We start from the raw sequence: 25,885 nt of genomic DNA on the forward strand, positions 1-25,885 counted from the left end.
TGCATTTGCACTAAAACTCGACAAAGGGGTCGCTCTTGACGTTTTCCTCTTGCTGCGTCTTCGGCTGTCGCTTTTGCGGCTTTACGCCTTGTTCGCCTTCCCCTGTACGAACCCTCTGTACAGATTTTCTAGCGCGTCGAACTCCTTTTGTCTCTTTGCATTCCCTATCTTTGCGATCGCAGCACTAAATTCAGCCGGAGTTTTTCCGTTCTGGTACCATTCCGTGAATTGGGTCCTCATTGGTTTTGTATTGAAAGCTCGCAGCTCTACTTTTATGTCGTCCAGGGTCTTCGTGTCAAGCCAGTCAGTCAGTTGTTGATTGTACTTTTGGGCAGTTCTGGCATCGTTGAATGCTGCCAGAATTGGCATGTTCTTGATAATTTTGTCCTTTTCCGAGAGCTTAGCAACGATGGCTATCGCCGTAATGTCATCTTTCACCAGCTGTGCGAACAAGGCATTTTGGTTGCCGTGACTCTGCAGAGCTGCCACGGTGTCGTCTGCCTCTAATATGTTCTTGATCGTTGTCGGGCTAAGATTCCCAGCCCGCTCTTCGTCGACTGTTGTTCCCTTCATCGTTGTATCACCCATGTTGAATCTTCTTAGGTAGCGCTTCTCGATATTCTTCACCTGAGTACCACTAAATGTCGTCGCCTTGTATTCACTCACCAAGGCGCTCCTAGAATCACGAATTTTACACGCATGACCTATATCGGACACTGTGAAGGTAGAAATTGCTGGAGTGAGCTCCTTACTGCCAACTCGTGGCCTGTACGCATGCCAACAGCTCAAGTATTAGTTATGAGCGCAACCGATTACGGGAACATGTATGCCGTGTGTACAGCTTAACTATTATAAGGCGAATAATGCTGTCTAAACGTTAATTCGTCAGTTAAACCCTTCGATATCCTTTAAACAGCGCTGAAATCCTGGAGAAAATCTAACATGTCCGCAGAAAAGAGAGAATTTGAAAAGGGGTGGTGATTTTACTGCTTTTTTGTATGTGCATCAAAATTGGGCACGATACCGCCTATTGGTGGTGATTATACTGATTTTTTGTATGTGCATCAAAATTGGGCACGATACCGCCTACTCATTTGAAGAAACCCACCGCGTTTCATGGTGTATTACTTAGGCGAAGTTTTTCTTCTTTTGGACAATCGTTTGAAGTCGCTAAGGTAATCCTCATAAAGCAACCTCCTAATATCATCTTCTGCTGTGTTTTCCACGCGCAGCAGAGAGAAGACACTCTTTGGGTCCGTTTGGGCTTTTAGCCAACGCTCGAGCTGAGCATTCAATAGCTGCTCTGCCATGATTTTCGTGTGCGGGACTTCCCATGCCTTTAAAAGAGTCGTTAAGAGGTCATCCTCGTTGTAGCGCTGTCTCAACACTGCAATCGGGGTCATGTCTTCCTTCGGCCTCATGCTCTTGTAATAACTGGCGAAATTATGCCAAATATAGTAGAGTGGGTTCTCAAGCAGCGGAGTCTTTGCCTCACCAATCTTTAGCAGGGTAAAAACCTCCGCAGGGTCCAAACGAGCGAAATACCAGCTCCGCACCTGCTCTCCAAGCAATTGTTTCGAGACAGCCGACGTAGTTGGAGACCTTACGGCCATAAGAAGCATATTTGTCAGGACGAAGTCCGAATAGTATTGTCTTAGCACAGAGATCGTCGTGAGCTTCGTTCCGTAATGAATCTCGCGGAAATCGTCCGTGTATTTTACCCAAGCGGCGAATAGTGGATTCCCCAAAATCGAGTAGCCAATCTCGTCAAGTTTCAGCATCGTAAAAACGTCGGCCGGTTCTACAGTTTCTTTCAACCAAAGGGCTGTCATCTCGGCTTGGATTCGGATTGCAAGCTTCTCTGTTTGTGGGACATTCTTCGCCGCTATAAGCATGCTCACTAAATCTGAATCGTCGTAGCGAGAGTTCAGGAACAAGAGCAAAGTCGTCTCACTAGTCGGGTTCGCCTTTTTGAAGTCGTCCAAGTACTTCGCCCACGTGACAATTTGAGGTTGTTCAAAAAGTCTTAATTCTACATCGTCGAGCTTGAGAAGCGAAAAAACGTCCTCTGGGGTCTTCTTGTCAACCAGCCAACGTTGGATCTGTTCAGTCTGCATCCTCTTGGCAAGAGCTGCTGTAGTTGGAGCCTGTTTCGCTGCTTCGATGATTCTCGCTAAGCCTTCGTCCCCGAAGTGCCTCGTGAGTGTAGCAATCACTGTAGTTCTCTTTGCTGGATTCGCCTCGTTAAAAAGGTTCATATAGCTGATCCAATCATTCAATTGCGGATTGGCCAGAAGACCATCGGCAGCTTTGTCCAAGGTGAGGAGTTTGAAAACGTCGTCTGCAGATTTCCCATTTGTGAGCCAGGCATCAAGCTGCTGGCTAGCGGGCACTTTCAAAGAATTCGTGAGTGTTTCGACGGCGGAAGTGCCTACACCCCTCTCCTCCGCATTTTGGCCGTTGCTCTTGAGCTGGTGAGCCCTCAGAAGCCGGTTCGTTGGGACATTGTGTCTGAGCAGGGAGTTCAGCGGGAGTACAGTCGCCTTCAACACAGCGTCGGTATTCGCCAGGAGCGCGGTGGATACCAGTAAAATCAGCCATTGGTAGTGCATGGGGGAGGGCACCGCGCCGGGCTTCGACGGTGTTGTGGAGTGAAACGATCAAGCTTTGCGCCAAACGACCAGTTGCATTAGATGGGAAAAATAATCCGTATGCTGATCTAAAACGAGGCTTTGGCGCGTGAATATGATTACACTGAGCGTGTTCATCTTGAAACAGGTAGTGCACGGTTAATAGCCCCTGCAAGGATCACACTTGGTGTGCACAGAAGCTTATACAAAATGTCAAGGCACGTCACGCTCATGAAAAATGGAATGGGCTCTTATTATTCTAGCGCACCTATATCTTTGCCGAAAGTGACCAGTGTGGCATAAGTTTACCGAACTGTCGTTTTCGGCCCCGGTATGGCTTAATAACCTGCACAATCTAATGATTGGGCCACATGCATTGCGCAAATGAGTTGCCCATCTCCTTTGGACCAAATAACCTCAAGGAGGGATGAAACGCCGCACTTCCGCCACGATGTATCAGCTCAATCACTTCACCATACAACAGCTCATTTTAAATTTTGTCGCAAAAGGCCATGGCACGTCGCCCGTCCGCCTATTCTACGTTGAATCTCGCCAATAAGCAAACATTGTGCAGGAAGGCAGCCACAGAGCCATCATGGACACTGTCTCTGTTTTACAAAGGCGAGACGTATACCCCCGTCAATATTTATTCAGCGATGAAGTGGTGCTCAGAAGGTTGGCAAGACGTATCGACAATGACCATACGAAACTGTTGGAATCACTCTGGTATTGTGTCGAAGATGGAATTGAGATTTGTACTTAATTAAGGTAATACAAAGTAGTACATTTGGATTCCATCTGCTCCTCTATAAATATTCGCAGCTCGTAGACTCTATATGGTCCACCCCGCCGAATACGAGGTGCACAACTGTAATCCAATCTTCTCTCCTTCTGTTACGCAAATCCAAAGTCTGTTTCAGGCATTCCAGTATTAACCCTTAATAATAGAAATAAGTTAGAAATACTATGGTGCATACTTCAAGTAATCAAAAGACGAATTCACATATTCTTGCCGATTGCTTTAATTCATAAAAAGGAAGCTCGGCTGCGCCAATTTGGCTCAAAAGTCTCCTTCACCTTTAATTTTTAAAAAATAGAGACGCAAATTGGTGCGCACAAAGCACGGGTTTAGGGTCATGGAACATTCTCAGATACGGCTGACGATGAAACTGCGGGAAGGCTCAGATCGTGAAAATAAAACTCACCGGGAGGTTATAATCTCTAATCAAGCCATAGTGATGACGGCTGAGGCCTGTAGGGGCTCGTCGTCCCTGCCCGGGGGTCTGGGGTCTGAGGAAACAAACATTTACCTAGTCCTGATACTGCGTCGAGTGTGTGTCTTGAGCTTTTACTGTTTATTCTGTTTACTGTACATCCTGCTTGCCCTTTTTAACTACACCGACGCGCATGATGTCGCAAAAGTGACTGCCTCTATTCCACTACCAATCTCAGTAGGCTATCTTATTTTATTTTCCCTTGGGCCAAGGGTGAGATTATTAAAGTCACAGAGGGTACCATATTTTCTATAAAAGGGTATAAGGATATAAGGAGGGCGTTACATATTAATAGCATCAGCTTTCCTCATATCTTTCACGTGAGGAAATTCATACCAACTGACTAAAGTTTGTCCTGGTTTTGATTTCTGAAGCTTTTAAATGGCGAGCACGCTTCTTGAGGTTTTATCAAAAAGCGAGTACCTCCAGAAACATGGGGTTTCATATTATCTTCAATTGACCGGCTATCTACATGTAAGAAACACAGAATCATGTTCCGCGCTATAAGTGCTAGTGAATCAGTAATATTATATAAAAATTGAGAAATTTAATATTTCGCAGTATATTCTTAATCAGATTCTCACAGTTCGAATGTTTTTCATGGACAGGCAAACCTGTTCATTCGGCTTAGTAGTATTTGATGCACATGGCAAAATGCTCGTTTGGATAAACTGTACTTAACGTTAAATGAATCACACTTTGAGGCAACCAAAGCAAAACAAACCTGAATCACGATTGACCCAAACCCACTCACCTTAGAAAGGACCATTGTCCTCCCCTCCCATTTCCGATTTCAGTGTTTAAGAGAGCTCAAGGTTCTTCCGGTGATTAACCAAAAACGAGAAAGCTCCCCACCACCAACACAACAAGTGACGGCTTAAGACCATCGGACGATGGAGACCCATCGACCAGTGGGTAGAGTATTCAACCTTCCTGAACAGCAGCCATATACCAAGCTTAGGTTCTATGAACTTCATATACGTAGGATCATCCACACATACGTGGCTTTGTCTTCTCCTGTATTCTTTTAAATGCTGTCGTTTTCATTGAGGTTTTTTACACACTCCTACAAGAGAACCACTACTAACAGATGCGCCCGAATAAAAGCCCCCTACCGAATAGTGTCATGCGGGGTGCTATTAAATACATGCCTGCACTATTAAATACAAGCCCCTCCTGAATAGAGTCCTTATAAAAACTACCAAAGGTTCGTGTGGCTCCTGCTGGGCTTTTGCCACCGTATCAGCTGTCGAGTCGGCGCAGTGCATTGCAAGCGGGAAGGAGCTGTTTGATAGGTACTCGGAGCAGCAATTGGTGAGTTGCAACACGAAGAACTGGGGCTGCTATGGCGGCTCTCCGTTCTTCGCGTTTGACTAACTTGCTGACCATCCATTCTACAGAGAGAAACACCTTTCCGTCATTTCCAATAATGTCTCATCAAAGGCAGTCGGTTAGCATTGGGCGTATGCAAGAGGTGATTAAGATGTCGTTTCAAGGGCCTACTGTACATGGAAATTAACGCGTGGAAAGAGTCAGACCGAGTCGAATACACTCGCTTTGGTAACCCATGTATGCCAAGTGTTGACACCGTTTGCGATTGGGGCTCCGCGCGTTGCGAGACACGGATAAAGCAACAATCATGCGGAGCGTTGAAATAGCGGGCTTCTCGAGAGACCCCTCGTCGTGGTTTATATCCAAGCACGATGTGTACGGCGCAACATTTCGTGAAAAGTGGTCGAAGGAACCGCATATAAACGATGACGTCGATCTGTTAAATCTTTCAGAGTTAGATGATGCGTTAGACGATATTAACCTGGTACACGAATCATTTCAGCAAAGAATAAAGTCCTCACCCGTTTAAAGTCCTCTCTGTCACTTTCGGGCGGCACTATTAAATATAGTCCGGACTCTAATCGGGCGCGTCCGTTGTAGTAAAGTTCCAGCTCTAGCGGTAATGACTTTTAGTTCCAAAATCGAGGTCAACGGACAAATGCCCGCTTCGACGTTTAAAAGTGCTTCGCCAGAAATAAAAAAAGCCTGAAGCATAAAGACGTTGAGCAAATTGATAATCATTCAGTAGAGTTTTATAGTTCTCTGCTTTAGTAATTGACAATTCAGAGCCAATTCCTAGCCCGACTTCTTTTCTTTAAGCAGTTTAGCAAGAGCGTTGCGGTATTTGTTATAAAGCAGCTTCCGAACGTCATCTTTCCCTGCTCCGCTAACACTCAAAAGGTAGAAAACTCTCACTGAATCTGTCTCGGTCGCCACCCAACGATTTATCTGTGCATACAGTAGTTGCTCCGCATGATATCTGGTTTTTGGAACGTGCCATGCTCGGACGAATGCCGTTGTAAGACTTCGCTCGTCTTCGTAAATTTTCGTCAACGACGATAGCAGATCTCCACCGTCTTTCGGCTTCTTCCCTCTGTAGTAGTCGTTGAATCTCGCCCAAGAGACGAACAGTGGGTTTTCGAGCAGCGGAGTGTTGACGTCGTCAAGCTTTAGCAGCTCGAAAACCTTTTTGGGGGTAAGCTTGCTTTCGTACCAGTTCCTAATTTGCTGAATAAACAAATGTTGCGCGATCAATGACGATCTCGGGTTCTTGTCGGCCGCAACAATCATCTTTGCCAGGACATCGTCGGCATAGAATTTTTTCAGCACCGAGATCGGAGTCATCTTCGTTTTATGGTGAATCAGGCTGAAATCGTCCGTGTACCTTACCCAAGCAGTGAACAGCGGGCTCTCAAGGAGCGGGACCTTGGTCTCCTGAAGCTTCAGCAGATTGAACACATCGATCGGTTGTTTCTTGGTTTTTAGCCACAGAGCTGTCTGCTCGGCTTGAATTCGAATGGCAATCTTCTCCGTGCTCGGAACATTCTTCGCAGCAATAAGCATATGCACAAAAGCCTCTTCGTCCTTATAGAGAGGTTTCAGGAACGAGAATAAAGTTGTCTCACTGGTCGGGTTCACCTTGTTGTACTCGTCCACGAACTTGGCCCATGACACTATTTGAGGCTGGGTAAAGAGACTTTCCGCTGTGTCCTCCAGTTTTAACAACTTAAAAACACTATCCGGGGTCTCTTTGGCAAGCAACCAACGGTAGATCTGCTCCGTCTGCACCCGCTTCGCAAGACCCGCAGTAGCTCGAACTTGCTTCGCTGCTTCGATGATTTTCGCCAGCCCATCGTCTTTGTAATGACTTGTGAGCGTAGCGATCACAGTTGTTCTCTTTGTCGGGTTCGCCTTGTTATAGAGTTTCATGTAGCCGATCCAGTCGTTTAAGCGCGGGTTTGCTAGTAGATCATCGGCAGCTTTGTCAAGCATGAGTAGCTTAAAAACGTCGTCAGCGGACTCTCCTTTCTTGAGCGCGTCGTCGAGTTGCTGACTAACGGACGACTTCAGAGAGTTTGTCAGTGTTTCGATGGCTGAGGTACCTGGACTCGGACCCCTCTCTTCAGCATCCTCACCTTCCCCGTTGCTGACCGAGTCAGAGTCGCTCTTGCGCACTAAGATCCGGTTCGTTGTGATTGATTGAGCAAGAGGGAGTACTGCAGATTCCGTCGACCTCAAGGCACCATCGGTGCTTGCTAGCAGTGTCGAGGAAGCAAGCACTATTAATACATGTATTAACCATTGATAGTGCATCGACGCACACGCTGCGATTTTTGGACCGAGAGTTGCGAAGTGAGACTTGATTCAAGTGCGGGTAGCAGGCACCAGCGGTACTAATAAAAGTACTGTACGACCTATCAATTGGATGGGGAAAATCCATATGCTGCCTAAACCGAGCTTTGAACATCCAATACATATAGGCACTCGTTATTCAGCCAGACTGGGTAACAAGAGACAGTACAATTACACCAGAATACACCCGATTAGCATGCCCGAATATGCCAGACTCAGGAAGAGCCGGACACGGCATCAGCTGATGTGTCTTCAAGAGTATACGTATAACCGGAAGCTCGATGTCTGTCGGTTTCGAAACTTATATCTGCAAGACATTCACTGCGCTGGGGATATCTAACTCTCAAGACAAAGTGCAGGGTGAATAACCCGGAGGTAGTCATGCCATCGACACACACAAACAAAAGACCAAATCACTGAAAACTTGTTCAGCTAAACGCACATGCAGAGATACCGATAGCGTAGATACTGTAACTCCTTCCTACTTAGCGCACGCATAGTAGTAGCACCGGCAAATATCTCGAATGCCAACAGCATGTACATGCCACAATTGTAGCTATCGACCTGCACTCCAAGATCACTTTCGTACATTCGGACTCGGTACTTTCTTGGGCGAAGTCTGGTAGCATCGTCACCAATTTGTCAGCAAGGGGGCGAATCTTCACTCCGTAGCTGGAATTCATCGGGGCGTAGACTAATACGTCTTTACATGTCAGGTCAATCATGACAGAGCACCAGTGATTCTTGCCACCGATGATCGGAATCAAAATCTTCTCACCCGTAACACCTACAAACACGCCCTTCATCGTATAGATCGATAAATAGCCATTCATAACGTTCCCCGCGATGGACGTGTCGACTCCAATCGTGTCTACTCTTTCTGCAAACAGCTTCAGCACTAAAGTGTTAGCGGTACAATCACCCAAGGGCGACTTGCCAACGAGCTCCAGCGCTTCCGCCTATATTGAAGAAGATGGTATCAACGCTAGTAAACCCATTGTATCAGTAAATGTACGTTAACTGTACCTGCACGGACAGAAGTGGGATGGCCTTCAGCTTAGCAAGTATATCTGAATCTGGATCAACTTGGAAATGCTCGGGCATCTGTAGAGTGAAATCAATGGTCTCGATCCAGTTTATAGCTTTGTCTACGTGTTGTATGCTTTTCATCGCCCTGTGCCACTTTTTCATTACACCCAACGTCTCGGTAGTGTATGTTCCAACACCGATTACATCCACCGCAATTTCTTGTTCGCCTAGATTTACACCCTATGAATCTTTATGCTTCTTCTGCAGGGCTGAGACTTTGGTGCTGCACTTCTCAATGAAGTCTTTGCGAAATACACGGGTTATGGATTCCACAGGATAAATTTTCTTCGCCGGTGGTAAGCTCGCTCTCTCGTGGGCTACAGGAGCCCTGGGAGTTTTACTGAACTCATACAGCTTGAATCGCGATAGGGTAGCGGCAGATGTATCGTATGTAGGCACGCCTTCAACAGCATCTCGCACTGTAGCCAGGCTCATATTCGCCGCGTACAAGTCTGAGTCCTCCTGGACGATCGTGGCATTCTTTCTACGAGCAGCTTTCTTCGACTTTGCTGTTTGCTTTGGGCGCCCGCGGGATCTAGGAGGGCTCGCTACGTGAAATTCTTCATTCCCTACTTCTTGGAGAGTTGATGTCAACTCTCGGGTTTTCGATTCATAATGTTTGCCAAACTGAGTGCCAGACTCGCCAGACTGAGTGCCAGACTCTCCAGACTGGATGCCAGACTCGCCAGACTGGATGTCAGACTCCTCGACTTGGCTGTTCTCAATGGCTGAACTCGCTTCAGCTGGCTGGGTAGAAGGAGAAGAGTCTGATAGCTGAACGTTTTGGTTTTGACTGGATAAGGTGCCGAAGTCACAATGCTTGAACCGACGAGCAACATCCTTCAGATACTCCATCGCTTCTCGGTAGTGTGCCATTCCCAATCCAGACATCGAACCACAAATTTCACTAGCGATAGGCAGCGCTTCACGATACTTGCGGTTTGAGTCCCAAGGTCGATCATCCGTCGCCACAACCCGACGAATAGCGAAAGATTCCATAGACGTACAGTTGTCACTTGAGCTCTCGAACTCTATCGAGGACCTAACAGAAGACAATATCCACCGGCGATTGAGAAGTTGTGTCGGGATAACAGTTTCTTTGCCGAGTGCTCTTCTCAGAAAGAAAACATGACGACACGGCAGCAAACGCGTGCTCATAAAGAGGCACGAACAAGTCCAGTTCCGAAAAATTGTATGATGCACGGCCAAGTGCGTATACGTATTGGTCTTGTATCAGCTCGCACGCGTGTTCGCTGACAAGGTTAGCCACGAGAGTCATTTCTTGGTCGTATTCAACATGCTGAATGTTAACCTTCTTGTAGACTTCATCCATGAAACGTCGTTCTTGAAGCGTTTGATAGTACATGATAGACGCAATGCATTCGTCCACAGCCATGAACGAATTTACCCACTCTTTCAACTGCTTCCAGGATGCCCCCAATCTATTATTGGTGTTATTGCCGAGAGTGACGGTGTTTTGCCGCTTGTGTGCACACCATAACTTACGACAATTATCCCAGTTTCTGATGAAATAGGCAGCAAACGGGTGGGTGGTGGGTTCATTTGTCGCAGCAGCCACATCCGCGGGTTCAACGGAGTTTGGAGCCAGATTCTGCCCGACTGGAGCCGGATTCACCCCGACCGAAGAGGGGGTCGATCTGTCCTGCCCGATTGAATCTGAAGACTCCGACCTTGAATGACCAACCTCGCACACATGCAGCATGTACCGGAAATGCCCCATGTATTCCTTCTCCGTCTTCGCGTATACCAGGAGGTCCATGAGCCCTCGCAGCTGATTTCTCTCCCACGTGTTGCAGCCGTAATCCGATGATGAACTTTCCTTCCTCAAGTACTTTAATACGTGAAACTGGCAGAGTAGAATAGTCACGCCGGGGAATGCTGTCTTCAAAACAGAAAGCTCTTGTCGATGAGCACGCACTGTAGACGCGTTTAAGCCGGGTTATTCGTCTTAAATTCTTCCAGTGCAGTCAACAATGTTCTCCACTGCTCGTTGTGGAGTAGGGCATGCTGCACAAACTGGCCTTTTCCAAAAGTGTCGTGTGCCATGAAAGAGAAGACCTTGTACTTGGATCGATTGGTTCCATGCGTTGCGTCAATTAGAAGTACCTCCGGAAATTGAGTGAAGATCGATCGCATGTGTTTGGTTTGAAGCGTAATACAGGTTGCCAATTTCTAACATAATGAAACGGTTAAATAGGCAATAACGAAATTAAATTTGAAACATAAACGTCGTATATCATACCTTTTCTCCCACATCGTCGACAAAGATGCGCCCCACGTTGCCAGAAACATCACCAAATTCGGACATCCACTTCTTTAACCGCTTTGAATTAGAGGTTGGGGTCAATCCTTGCTCGCGAGCCTTCAATTTGCGAACCAAATTATGAACATCCTGTGGCTTCGGATTGCTATCGGAATTGTCCTTGATAAACTTGAGAATGCTTGTCTTTTTCGCGCCAGCCTTGCAGAGCTCGTCCACTGTCTCTAAAGCACTCTCATCGAGGGACACACGGTTGGACGAGTGGCTTTTGAAAGCGTACTCGTTCAATGTGTGGTTGTGCTCAAGGTGGCACTTCGTAATCATTAGAGCAAATGTATGGGTAGCTTTGTTGATCTCTTGAACGCACACATTGATCTGAAAACAACGAAATATTGCCAGCAGATATTAGCAAATTTGTCCGATCAAACCAGTCAATACCCAATCATACCAGACCATGCCAGATTGAATCTGGCTTCGCCTAATTGATCATGTATCTTGCACAGCACACCCGACATTATAATTTGCAGCAGCAACATACCTGGGCAGAGCATCCAGAAGCTCGACTCTCCTGACGAGGCCTCTTACTTGTGGCTTGCGATCGGAATTTGCCGTAATGCGTACACGCGTATGTTTTTGCGTACTGGTCCCACTCGTCGGGATTCTTACACGCCTTGGATCCCTGGGCATATATCCGAGCATTCCGTACTGGAACTGAGGTGTTCGTTCTGGTACGGTAGATCTAATATTGTATCGATAACATGCCAACCAATTAGCTTAGATAACACTGAATATAATTAAAAAAAACTTCTCAGCTGTACCTGGAACGACCGAGCTTGGTACTGCGCGAAGTATGCCTCGAATTCTTCCCACGACCTGAACTGCGTCTCCCCCGGAGGCGGAGCGATGACACAGACTGGTCCGGCTTCCTCGCTAGCGCTGCTCGTCCCTGTCGTTTCCACACGAGGTGGGCTTGGTGACGGCTCCCACTCACTCAAAGAGCCGCCGGATGCGGCGTCGTCACTGGTATCGTCGCTGGCGTCTGCCAGCAGGGGGAGCTTTGGAGCGCTGCGTGGGCGCGGCGGCATTTGGGTCCGTTGGCGCCACGAATTTGCTGGAGGGGGAGGATTTTTTGTGTGGGAGGGGTATACGCAGAGTATACGCTGTACCGAGTTCGGATATGGAAGATATTAGCAAATCCTAGCAAATCCGAAGATAACACAAGATTTGCTACGAGTGGGATGCTCCCAGTCTGGCAAAATACTCACTCTCATACATATATTGTGGTTTTCATCCATTTTGCCGCCCGATTTGCTGTGTTATCTCGGGGCCCGATTTAAATGAATTGGGCAGGGTAGTAGGGTAATAAGGCTTGAATTAGCTATATGTGACCCACTTAAGGTCTTAATGATGAGGGCGACGTCATCTCCAGACGACCTTACCACCCACAACTCAGCTTTACTTATTGAGGAAAAGATAAACACTAAACGTATGCATACCGTAGCGCGATTGCCGAGTGAAAGGGTGCTATAATTCTCCTATGGCGGTTAGACTGGAAGTGTTCTAGCAAATGAGACTGGGCAGATCACTTATGCCGTCCAAAGACGGCAATTCTTACTTCCCCTTTAATTCGAAGTGCCCATCGACATATCCGGCCCGAGATAGCAATCTTACCTTACCCCTACTTTCTATATCGACGGCGTTTAGCGAATCGGATCCGATATAGTGGATCTCGGATCATCCGCTTTGCCAAAATGGATGAAAACCACAATAATAGTGACTACAATACCGCCGGTATTGTAGTCACTATTTAGTACTGTACTTCGAAGTTTTTAATAATAATAAATGAGCTGTGAATATCCACGTGGATTAGCTCTCTTTTCTACACCAGATTTTACGAGGGGATGTTATTAAATTTAGACATTCCCATCTGTTTTAATAGTCATAGCGTTGTGGGCACACTCAGAAGCCAAAAAAATGGGACGTGAAGATTTAGTTTGATTAGAGTTATTAATTATACCAGTGAAGGTTATCTATGATTGGTGGAAAGCCGTGCCAGAAGGTTTGATGTTGTTCATTAAAATAAAACAAAAAAATCATAATATAAATACGCAATAAGTATCGGTGTAAGGCTCTTGCTGTGAAGTGATCATCACAGCGTCACCATCGAGCAGCTCCGTCTAGCTAGGAGCTATAGGCGCTGCAGATGCACCGCGCACAGGCTTCCTGTCATTCTACCTGTGCGTGCTGCTCGCCGATGAGGTCGAATACAGTGCATTTTCCACACGGCTTTTGTGAAGGTTTAATTTATTTGGTTGGCCAAACATGCTTACTTTCCAACCGTGATAATCCCTATTATCGGGTAGCGAAAGATAAAATCCGACACCGAGCCTGTGCTCGCGAGCATCACTGCTGTCTCGCAGAAAAGCTACCGGTGCAAGACAAAGATGGCATGAGCCTCAATGAGGTGATCCCGCTGTGTGAGCAAGTAAAGACAAAGCGGTAGCCTCTCGTCGGTCGTATCCGCCACGAAGTCAAGCGCCAAGCCGTCGTGGGGGGTCGAGCTGAACGGTGGTTGATCAGGTGCGCAATTTAGTAGAGATCATTATGTCAGAGAACAAGTGGAGAAAGGTGTGATCGAGATGCATAAGGTGAAGGGAGAAGACAATCCGGCTGATACCTTTACGAAACCTTTGGATAAAGTGCGTCTCGGGCGTCTACTAGCGAGCTGGCATTGGTGAAGCGTAGTGATCGAAGTTCTGACTTCGAGGGAGGCGTGTTGGAATTTCAATTCTTTCTGGAGATTGTGTTGCAGCCATGGACATGTTAGGAGACGACGACAACGAGACCCGGCTATCTGAGTTAAGCTTAACGGCGCTACGGAGTATAGTGAAACTGCAAGAAGCAACAAGATGCGGGTCCCATACATGTTGAGCGGTGAAGCCCGCTTAAGTAAGTGTTGGAGCTCAGAGCAGTAGGCAGAGCTAACAACAAATATTCACTTTCCATTTTTACTCAACTAGTGTTGATCTTCGGTCTACGGATCAAGTGCAGATTCTAACAGGGTTCTGAGCCCAAGCACAGGACTTCCAGCTGCAAGTGATTCAGGACGGCGGAACCTCTAAAGTACACTAGTGAGGGCGTTCCAAAGAACTGGAATGGGAATTTGTGACAAGACCACCGGGACCGACATGTGGAAAGCGTTGTATGTCATCTATGAGAGCAGGTCAAACAAGACGACAATGGCTCATAGAGCGGAAAGTATTAGACACGAGCTTGAGATGTTGAAGTTGCACCAAGGTGGAGATGTTAATGTACATCTGAGTAAGATGTTCAATCTGCGAACGGAGTTGTTGTCTCTGAACTATCAGTTTGATGATATTGCTAAGGTGGAGTTAATGCTGAATAGCTTACCTCATCACTTTGAGTTCGAGAGTCTGAAAAGTGGAGTTCGTTACAACTCGGCAGATGACATGGTAACCCCAGAGCGTGTTCGTGAATTGATACGCGTTGCTGACTCACGCCAGAAGATTTATCAGACCAAGAATGGAGACCGACACCGAAACCAGAAAAACGGTGGTAGCAGCAATGGTGATTATGCTAATAGTGGAAACAAGCCAAAATTCGGTGACCAGTCGTTTAACACTTCCAAGGACACAAAGATGAAGAAGCTGAGAAAGTGCTTCGTATGTGGCAGCACTGAGCATCTTAGAGCTGAGTGTCCGGAGTGGGTAAAGAGCAAGGGTGGTGATGGAGCTAAGGCGAGCGAGCTGAAGCGGAAACCACGTGCGAATATGGCTGTTCGTGTACGGCAAGATGTTTCAGTGGACACAGATAGTGATAGTAAATCGCTAAGAGTGATGACTAAAGATCTTGGTGCCTTATCTTTGGACGCAAGAATATCTTCTGAGAGTGGTGAAAATGTTCACAGCAGCTCTGAGGAGGATGAAGGATTCGATCCAGACCGGAGACGTACACCTGTTGCTTGGTGGACTAACGGTCTAGATCATGAGGAAGGAGAGATCGACACAAGCAGTGGTTGGTGGTATTTTGACACGGCGTCGAATGTTCACATCACTGAAAATCCGTGGTATTGCGTGAATTTTACCGAGGATTCGAGTCAATCTCAGCATGTACATGGTGTGACACCAGATCTGGCGTCGAGAATAGCTGGAGTAGGCACTGTGGAAATTATTACTGTGGTGGATGGAGAACCAGTAGGAGTCACTGTAAACGATGTCTTCTATGTGCCTGGAGCTACGCAAGGTATCCTATCTGTTGGATTAGCTGAGGAACAAGGTTTTGAGGTCGATTATATTCGCCAAGACCGAACTTATCGTGTACAACAGGAGGATAGGACCATTATCGCTGCTCAGCCACGTGAAGGAACATGGGGATTTGAGGTGATTCATCCTGCAACTGGTGATTATACTCGAAGTCCAACAGGATTGCTGTGTAATTTTACGGCAATGGACGGTGTTGGATCGTTAAAGGTCTGGCATGAGAGGTTGGGACATACGTGTCCACAGTACCTGAAGACTATGGTAGATAAGGGTCTTGTGCGAGGAATGATGCTGAAACAGAGATAATTGGGTGTCTGTGATGCATGCCATGTGGGTAAGCAGAAGAAAATGAAGCATCGGAAGAAGCTTGACCGGAAGCTGAAGGCACCGAACCAAGTTGTATATGCGGATCTGCTAATTCCTAGCAAGAAGAATGGAACTCGATATGAAGCAGTACTTGTCATTATAGACGAATACTCGAGATTCGTGACAATCCACTTGTTGACTAGCAAGTCGAGTGAAGTTGTAAACCGACATATTAAAGAGTATGTGTTTTGGTCTGAACGTCAAGCTGGTCGACAATTATCTGGAGCAGAACGAGTCAAGTACAGAGTTCGTCAAGTGTGGACTGATAAAGGAGGTGAATTCGTAAATGATGCGATGACGAATTGGTACAGTGCAAATGGAGTTGAACACGTAAAAGTTGGCCCGAAGAGCTCACAACTGAATCTGTGTGAACGAACTCATTAGTCTCTCGTGGAGATGATGAAGGCGTCTATGCATGAGGCTGGATTTCCGATTAGTCTGTGGCCAGAAGCGTTGAAGAACGCGGTGTATGCTAAGAACCGCGTGTACAACAAAGGCACAGAAGGTATCCCGTACCAAATGATGTTCGGCGTACAGCCTGACTTGCATCATATTCGGAAATTCGGGGCACTCGCACACGTTCACGTCCCAGTGACACCTGGAAGGAAGAAATATCACGATAATGCTCGACTGGGTTTTGTTCTTGGTTATGCTGAAGATGTCGTTGGGTGTAAAGTCTATTTTCCAGATAACCGGACAGCCAAGTTTGTAGCAGATCTAGGAGTCACTGAAGACGTAATGTATCGTGACAGACATGAAGCATCAGTAGATGAAGCAGACTTGGAATTATTACACTTTGAGCAGTTGAGTACAGCTGAAGAAAAGTGTGAGAGGGACTCTACTCTCTATGAGTCTACAGTTCAGCTCGAGAGTGATGTTACCGTCGCTTCAGTAAGTGTCGAGACCGTAGTCATGGAGACCGTCGATCTCGAGGGAGGCGAGGAATATGAAGCTCCTGCTGACACAGAACGTGGTGGAGTTACTATCGCTCCTGACGTCGGAAGTGTTGCGAGTGGAGGAACTACAGCAGCTCCTGAAGTTGCAGCTCCTGAGGTCGGAAGTGTTGCGACTGTTGAAGGCGTCACGGTTGCCTTGCCGAGTGAACCAACTGTAGCGAGTGGACAAACGGTGACTGGTATTAAGCCTGCAGATCGTGCGACTGATGAAGTTCCGATACAATGTGAAGAAACAACTCCTGGTAATAGTGATCTGCGCAGTGAGATTATTGTGAGCGTACTACCTGAAGAAAAGACCACACCAGAGTACGAATCTGAGGAACGAGAAGAAGCATCCGATGATGGGAGTGATTCAACTGCTGGAGTGTGTGGTTCTATGGTAGATAATGAAGACATTGCAGAAGAAGAAGCACTGGAATACATTGCAGAAATCGATGATGATGAGGATATTGTTACGGTTGCAAGTGTATGTGGAGAGTTGATTGGCAAACATCATCGCGATGAAACACCGTCAGAAGAAAGACGGGTGGAGGAGTGTGCTGAGAAACCACTGCCAAAACGAACTCGCACAGGATTACGCGAATACCACGAGCGTCGACGGCCCAACTATCTGGACGACTACGTGGTGAATGCATTGCAGAGTACGGCTCGAGTATTGGGCCAGAATGGAGCACCGATTCGTGCTAATAACATCCAGATCCCCAGAAATCACAGGGAAGCCATGAGGTCAAAGTATAAAGACTTTTGGCGTGAAGCTGATTTGAAGGAGATGGCTTCAATGAGAGCGAAAGAAGTTCTGATGGAGATTTCTGCTGAAGATGTTCCAGAGGAGGCCAAACCAATCAGGACAAGATGGGTTTATGATATCAAGTCGGACTATCAAGGCTACGTGATTCGCTTTAAGGCGAGACTGGTAGGAATGGGCAACTATCAACGACCTGGAATCGACTTCAGAGATACATTCTCACCGGTGGCACGAATGTCTTCGTTTCGATTGATGCTTGGATTGGCAGCAGCATTGAATCTGAAGCTGCATGGTGGAGATATCAATACGGCGTACCTGAATGCACAACTTGATATACGACAGTATGTGAAGTCAATCGATGGATTTTCGTGTGAAGTTGAGGGGCATATGTACGTGGTTATGAAGGCACTGTATGGACTTAGACAGTCCGGTCGTGAGTGGAATACCGAGCTGAATCAGTGGCTAATGAAGCGAGGTTTTCAGCGTTCATTGATCGAGCCGTGTTTGTATTACAAGCACGATGATGAGAAGATTATGCTTGTGTTGGTCTACGTAGATGGCATCTTGGTGGCGACCAAGGACGAGCAGAGAAAGGTGAAGTTGTTCATGGATTTGGACAAGGAATACGGAATCAAGGACCAGGGACTTTCGACTCAGTATCTTGGTGTTGAAGTGAACCAGACTAGTGATCATGTGACGATTAAGCAAAGCAAGTATACGCGTGAGACTCTGGAGAAATTTGGTTATGGAGAAGCACATGCAGTAGAAAATCCGATGGAAGTAAACGCTCGCTTCGCACCGTGTGGTGAAGGAGATGAGGAAGAGACTAGTTTTCCCTATCGCGAGGCGATTGGCATGCTGATGTATCTTGCAACGAGCACTAGACCGGACCTAGCGTTCGTGTTGAGTCAACTCAGTCGGTTCGTGGCTAAACCAACTGGCAAGCATGTAGGTGCATTGAAGCGTGTGTTTCGCTATCTCAGTGGCACTGTGGATTATGGTATCATGTATAAGCGACAGTCAAATGAATCCAAGACCATTATCCTGGAAGGATATTGTGACAGTGACTGGGCCAATGACCTAGAGACTCGAAAGAGCACTACAGGATTCGTGTTTACCTTGGCAGGTGGTGCTGTGTCGTGGAAGTCGAGACGCCAGTGTATTGTTGCATTGTCCACTGCTGAAGCAGAGTATGTGGCCGCTTGTGAAGCAGCCATGGAAGCAGCTGCAGAGAGCAACATACTTCAAGAAATACTTCCTCAACAAATGGTGGAACTGCGCATTGGAATTGACAATCAACCAGCATATATTATGGCTACAAATCCCACCTATAGCCGGCGCACTCGCCACATTGAGTTGAGATGGCATTATGTCAGAGAACAAGTGAAGAAAGGTGTGATCGAGATGCATAAGGTGAAGGGAGAAGACAATCCGGCTGATACCTTTACGAAACCTTTGGATAAAGTGCGTCTCAAATGTCTACTAGCCGGAGCTGGCATTGGTGAAGCGTAGTGATCGAAGTTCTGACTTCGAGGGAGGCGTGTTGGAATTTCAATTCCTTCTGAAGATTGTGTTGCAGCCATGGAAATGTTGGGAGACGACGACAACGAGACCTGGCTATCTGAGTTAAGCTTAACGGCGCTACGGAGTATAGTGAAACTGCAAGAAGCAACAAGATGCGGGTCCCATACATGTTGAGCGGTGAAGCCCGCTTAAGTAAGTGTTGGAGCTCAGAGCAGTAGGCAGAGCTAACAGCAAATATTCACTTTCCATTTTTACTCAACTAGTGTGAATCTTCGGCCTATGGATCAAGTGCAGATTCTAACAGAGATGAGAAATTAGAATGAAGATCAGGTGGTAGCACTAGAGTGAGCAGGGAACCCGATAAATATACTTATTGCCAATTATTGCTTATTGTTTCTCTCAATAATTTATTTACGAAAATGCTTCAGCAAAATATGTATTTACGAAGTTGGTGTACCACGATACAAATTGATTTTCCTGGACAACAACGACCAATAGTTAATGGCCGGTTTTGAGCCCCTCGACTTCTCCGAAATGCATATTCTAGCTCATTCTGCAACTTTCCAGGACACCCCAACAAAACCTACTCTCTTCTTTCACCACCGTGGATGCTTGCATTTAGGCGGCTTCGACCAGGCTTTGTAGTTTATTTCACTAATAATCTACGTTTGCAATGTCCCTGCCCCAATTATTTATTTGATGAGCTCTTAGGTTGCCGCGCGTAATGTATTTCTCGATGTCCTTTGAAATTGATATAAATTATATTTTCGGGTTCCCTGAGAGTGACTGCAGATCCGCTATCTACCCGCCCGACGCAGGATGGTAGCGATACGGAGCTAGGCATGTTTGTCGTGTATGTGCTTACGACAGTGGCCTTCATTGTAGAGGGGCTGCTCTGTCGATCGTGGCTTCCACTGCTCTGTATGTGATCGCGCTCTGCGTGACGCCGGATCGGATCCAGCGTCACGCCGAACGGTCCAGCCTGGATCATCTGGTATGGGTGATCCGACTTGAAGACGTGGCTACTATTCTCCTAACGTCGTGAGTGTGGACTGGGATCGCGGTTGGGGCGAACGGCCAGCTATAATACGATAGGTGGAGTACCGGTACTGTATATGCTGGAGTTACCTGCTTGTTCTTGCGCTTGGTTCAGAGTTGGGGGCTTATCTTCCTACTTGGTTGCATGTGTCATTACGTGAGGTTTGAGCAATAATGGTTAGCTGATAGCCCGTGCTGTAAATAAATTAGAATCGAAGCTATCATGTCTTACGTGGCCTGAGAAGTTCATGCTCTAAGCTTACAGTACAAGCAATGCAGGATAGGAACAGTTCGCGTATGATACATCAAAAGGTTTTAGATTTTTTTATTGCTAGCTACAGAACTGTAGTTGTTTCTCTAACGTTAAAAAAAATATGCATGCCACCGCAAATACTCACAAAAAGGTTCCACTAGTACTACTTGTACATGTACATAATAGCTATTAATAGTAGCGCTATATTTACAAACGAAACGCTCTTGTCATTAGCTCACAAAACTATTTAGCTGGGGTGACATCAGTGCTGTCTCTATGCTGGTGTATTTTTCAACTTAAGAGGCATTCAATGAGGCCCTCGTGGGGCAGTGTAAGTTAATGAAGCATATAGGAGTGAAAAAAGCCGAGAAAACAAACAGGTGGGAAATGACATGAATTACAGTACTGCACCCCGTTTTCGCGGGGGTGGACCATATATAATTTGCAAATAAATGAGATTTTAGCTTACAAACTAAAGTTCATTAGGATTTAGGCTCATTACATCCGGAAGTATATCAAAGTTCCAAGGGCGCGAAAACGGGGTGCAGTACTGTATGTTGCTAATGAAATTTAATCTGGCAATACAGAAAAGGTATTTAATAGCAAAAACATTTAGGCCGTGTTCGATTTAAGCTAAAACCAGCTGTAATTGGTATTAAAGAGCTGGAATGTCTCAACCAGCTTTATTCCGCTAAGAAACACAAAAAATGACATCCAGCAGGATAGCTCCAAACGACTGGTTTCAAAATTTAGCTCTGGGTTGAATTTTGAATCGTCCTGCTTTGTGCCTTCAAATCCAGCCTTTTTCTGATGGAACACGATCACTTATTTTATCTTTATTTTACTTAACAAAACGACTGTTCCACAGCTCTAGCTTATTTTCGAACAAGCTGGATTTGCCCCTGCAAACCGAACACGGCCTTAGCATTATTGAATAAATTGCTTAGGACCAAGCGTTATGTATTACATTACGCTTGGTCCCAAACAATTTATTCTAAAAGTTTAACGTTATCCTAGGATAATATAGATATAAATTTACTTCATTAAATGTACCACAAAATGTAAACTGAAGAGTTTATTATGTAGTGGAATCAACACTTTTGTTTAATTTATTGTTGTGAACATAGATTTCAATTTATCGAATGCAGTGAACTACTTCCATGACCACTTTGACTGCCAGCTCGCCACCCCTTTTCAACCGGCCATACTAATACCTTCAATCAGAGCCGTGAGTTGATATCATCAGATCTGTGCTGAATCAAGTATAGCTTCCTTTCCGTTGCGCTTTTAGCGCAATTCCACTGCGGGTCCGTTAGTCGTGCTCCTTTCATCAGCTACTACGTGTGTGAGTGAGTGGACTGTATGACTGGACTCCGCCACACAACTGCCGCCGTGTCACCACGGTGGAAAATCAGATTCCAGTATAAGATCTATTGGTTACGACGGGGTCCGATTGTCGACACCGTCTTGCGGTTCTTACTAAAAGTTCAATTTGCCTACTGCTTACCAGTTTGCTAGTGTATGCTTGTAAAGGTCTTAGCCCGCTACACTTGGTAGCACTTTGAAATCCGCTCAACGATAAAGACGAGTGACACGTCCCTGAGGGACACGTCAGGCCTGCCTAGTGTTTCCCGTGAGCCCGCCAAACTCCCTCGCATGGCGTCGATTGAGTTATCGAGACATTGTTAACCGTCGGATCGGAAGACCAGCAACATATGGTTGACCACGAGTCCACGGCACGTGATCTCCTTGGTCTTCATCAGCGAGTGCGGACTCTAACGCTGGTCAGAAACAAGAACGAAAAGGTCAAGTACGACTTTTAAGCCACCGTGGTGAGGTCGATGATAGTCTTCGTTTGAACCTGTGATTCGGTGCGGTGGGCAATGCCCTAAAGATCGTCAGCTGTCTACCGAGTCGCGCCCTCGCTTTCTTCTATCAAATCTGTCAGGGAAGGCAAGAATTGGGTGCTCGGCAAACTGGTTACCGACGCCGCCTGCTTCCCGATTACCGGTATGTAGAAGATGAAAGCCAGCTTGTGGCTCGCGTTCGATGGCTGCCTCAAAACGAGAGTGCCCAACGGTCCGCCTTCTTGAAGCTGGGCAGGGACGCATATCCATGACCTTGTACATTTAGCCAGCACGACATTCTTATTTTGTGCATCACGTTGCAGCCAGTGGACATGGCGACATAAGTCTACGTATTTGTTTCCAACATGAAAGCTGAGCACCAGAGTCTCTACTTGATGAGAAATACTCTGTCTACCGCGAAAGAGGTCTTCGCTACACGAAGTCTACATTGTGGAGGCGTCGCAAAAAGTCGAGGCTGCTCAGCCTCCGACGCCTGAGCCAAAACCGATGGAGATAGACTCCATTCGTCATTACGGTGGACTTCGTAGTGCGGCGTCATTCACTCGATACCCTCGCTCGGGCGACTCCCGTTCAACGGACGGTCCCGCTGCGGGCAGCCTGGACATCTCGCGACAGAGTCCGCCACTGAATCTTGGGCCTCATACGCTACTTCTTTGATATAACTAGCACACCACAGGACGATCTTGAATCTTGAAGAGTAGTAGGGAGAATAATCACGCGCCTTCTCCATCAGATTCGCGGTCATACAGGTAGCACCCAGTAGCTCCGTTCGGACGGAGGTATTCGTTCACACAAAGTAGATTCGCTTGCTGCAGGCAAGCAGGGCAGACGCAAGGTTGCGTGTGCAATCCTTACATCCTCCCACGGCGGACTTGACGCTGAGACTCGCGAAAGCTGCGCAGAAGTGCGCTCCAATGCATGACATGTTTAATGTCTCGTTCACGCTCCCAAGTGCTCTCGTCTTCGTCCAGATCCTTCCACTTGACCAGAAACTCTGATTGGCGGCTTCGAATACGTTCGTTTTAGTAGCACTTCTGGAATGTGGAGTCCCTCGTCTTCATTTCCAGCCGCAAAATGCACATGCGACACCTTGGGAAGCGGACGATCCGCAAATCGGTCCGGAGACGACACGTAGTGTCGGAGAGCGTCAACGTTGAATGAGTCGTGTAGACGACGCATGGTTTGGGGTAATTCAAGGCGAGCGACATTCTTGTTGATCATTTTGATAATGCGAAGGTGTGCCGCGCTCCAAGAATCTCAGAGAATGACGTCTACGTTAGGATCGAATCGCCCTTCTGGTTGAGAAAGGGGTTATGGTTTTTTGGCCCTACTAGCCCTTCTATGCCTCCATCACAGCTGTTTGCCACCACCTCCTGCAGTGACTCGAGATTGATATTAACAGTGCTCGGTCTCCATGTTGAAGGAGCGACGCGGCTTCTCTGTGCGCTGCTGGATTCGGGCGCGACGATCAACTTTCTTCGTGCCGACAGCTTGTCGGTTTTAGAAAGGGTTTGTTGGTGTTGCTGACAGATACACGCGCTTAACGAGAACCAGGCGGCATCGCTGTGGAGTACGGTCGCGGAGCTTGGTCGCCATCACGTCCACTATATATATATAAATATTTCATAAAATATTATAATAAGCGAAAGCTTACTTGTTCTCTGTAAACTAGCTACAGTAATATTCTATTTTAAAGCGTAATGCTCCGCATTATTATTTATTTATTTTATTTGCATAATTGTAAGTTATCATATCTGATCCGCCGATCTCACGATCGGGAAGTTCCTGCTCAGTCCTGGCGCGACCAAGGTTACAAGAGAAAGCTGTTCGCTGACATGGGTCTGCCTAAAAAAGGCGGCCGACCGCTGGTTGTGTGTCAGCACTGCCTAGCTGCTTACAGCGACACCACTTGAAATGAAAACCCACCGGAGCTTAAGGTCGTTATGGGACGTGACACCAGCTATACCAGTCATCTTAAAAGGTGCCATTTCAGCAAAGAGGCAACAGCGCGTGGCCAAGTCTCGCCCCAACCAGTTCAGCCAAGGACTCTAAATCACTTCTTGCAACTGAGCAGAGTGAATCCGTCTACAAGCTCCGTAGTATCAAGGTATATATCTAGGTCATCTATGGAGGACGTTTCCTCAACGAATTCAGCCAAACGAAGTTGATGCATTTGTCAATACTTAAGCCCAGTGTTCAGTAAGGAAGATCACGATGCGTTTGAGCGGCTGCTCATCCAGTTTCAGGCAGATAATTGCCTATTGGATCGTTTTGACGAGAAACAATTAGCCCGCAGGCTTTTTTTACAGGGCCTGTGCACGGGTACTTCCGAAGCGAAAAGCGATGGGGCGAATTCTGATAAGTATAGCAAAGTCGAGAAAGAATCTCAAGTTCAGGCACTCAACAACCGATTGGCATTCAGTGGTGGTCGATTGATTTTTTTATCGGATGTGTGGATGAATGTGGCTAAGTTGCATTTGCTTGGATGTATGTTTGCACGTTTTGGAACTGTTGTAACGGGGTCCCACGACTGTCGCAATTGCCGATCAAATGGAAAAAGTGATGCACGAGATCGAGACAAAGATTGAGTAAATATCGAAGCAATTGTGACCGATAATGCCGGTCAATGCGCGCGCGGCGTATTCTAGCTCTTCGTCATCCATGGATAGTGTACGTCCATTGCTTTGCCCATCTTATAAAACGACCTTGATAAGGTGGTGCTAAACGGGAGATAATTGAGTCCATTAGCATAAAGGAGCACGCACAATCGTTTTTTGGCTGACAATGCTTTCTGTATGCACATATATTTCGACGATCAATGGTCAAGATACATGAATAACATCGAAGCGTTGTGGTCATAGGTGAACGCTCACCTTTTCGCCTGCTGCTTCAGCAATTGCACGCCAAGGGGCTAATCCGTACTAACTAATTGTGAGCCATACATTGGCAAAGGTCTGTTTGTTACAAAACTATTCCCTCGTGGGGCGTACCATCGTCAGTGCTACCATTGACATCGGCGTAGTAGACCTTCTCCAGCATGAAATGCACTTGTGTTGGCTTAGTCGTCATTTTTCGTTTTGCTTTGACTCGACCCTGCATCGATTTTTGAATCTGTCGGTTGCGCCTGTAGTATCAGGGAGTTCAAGGTTAGATTTCACTTTTACTGGTTTCAGTAGCAACCGGTCCCTGTACACCAGATTTGTCAATTTGAAATTGTGCATGTACTAGCCTTACCAAAACATCTTCGATTAAAAATTAAAAAATGATGATATAGCTACCCATTTTGCGCCTGCACTACTGACATCCCACGAATAATGATTGTAAGCAAGGAACGGCTACACTTCGAGTGCAATCACGCTATGCTGTTGCGCATAACGGTGTACATATTCGCGTAATAGAAATACGTTTATCACTCATATGATGTAGAAAGCACCCATATTACTGGTATATTCTTCGTGTGTGCCAGGGTCGCCTTTTGCTAAGCTGGTCCCTAAAAGAAACGCGTCATCCCACTTGAAGCCATCGCGAGCTTCCTGCTCGCGGGCTATGAAGCGCTCCCCAGCCATTACCTTTGTTATCCAGACCAGTGCGGGACAGCTCACACTGCTGCGTCCGGTGCCAGTATCCCCTTCATAACAGGACACTAAGTCGCTACCCCGTCAACACGAGGGTTGTACGCCTAAGAGCGTCAAAGTTGCCCTGCGGATAGCTTTTCGAAAGATGAAGAGCATCTTGAGCAACTCTTGCGCTCGACTTGATTCCTACTCTTACAGCAAACGCGCCCAATGTCATGCTAGGGAGTAATGATATGGACCATGCCCCGTAAGGCACGCCGCCCCTTGTCGTAGCGCTCATTACACTAATCGCTTGACCAACGAGTCACATTGCGCGAGCCTG

The 25,885-nt window shown here is 46.7% G+C and overlaps 3 protein-coding genes across 3 annotated transcripts; all 3 read right to left on the reverse strand.

Annotated features, from left to right (window-relative positions):
* Positions 1-1,124: 1,124 nt before the first annotated feature.
* On the reverse strand, positions 1,125-2,612 carry PITG_15038 (secreted RxLR effector peptide protein, putative; the record flags this gene model as incomplete). The annotated part of the gene is made up of 1 exon (XM_002898167.1): positions 1,125-2,612. One exon carries the CDS (start codon positions 2,610-2,612, stop codon positions 1,125-1,127), a length of 1,488 nt encoding a protein of 495 aa, XP_002898213.1.
* A 3,419-nt stretch (positions 2,613-6,031) lies between these two features.
* Positions 6,032-7,549, reverse strand: PITG_15039 (secreted RxLR effector peptide protein, putative; the record flags this gene model as incomplete). Its single annotated transcript, XM_002898168.1, has 1 exon — positions 6,032-7,549. The coding sequence occupies one exon, from the start codon at positions 7,547-7,549 to the stop codon at positions 6,032-6,034; it is 1,518 nt and encodes a 505-aa protein (XP_002898214.1).
* Positions 7,550-8,366: 817 nt separating this feature from the next.
* PITG_23336 (uncharacterized protein) lies at positions 8,367-12,043 on the reverse strand (the record flags this gene model as incomplete). Its single annotated transcript, XM_002898169.1, has 8 exons — positions 8,367-8,547; positions 8,615-8,692; positions 9,251-9,719; positions 9,922-10,119; positions 10,405-10,580; positions 10,941-11,333; positions 11,497-11,697; positions 11,777-12,043. Coding segments are annotated over 8 exons (1,963 nt in total), but the record flags the coding sequence as incomplete, so codon positions are not given.
* Between the last annotated feature and the right edge of the window lie 13,842 nt (positions 12,044-25,885).

This window comes from Phytophthora infestans, genomic scaffold (assembly GCF_000142945.1).
Source record: "Phytophthora infestans T30-4 supercont1.38 genomic scaffold, whole genome shotgun sequence".
Classification (NCBI taxonomy): Eukaryota; Oomycota; class Peronosporomycetes; order Peronosporales; family Peronosporaceae; genus Phytophthora; species Phytophthora infestans.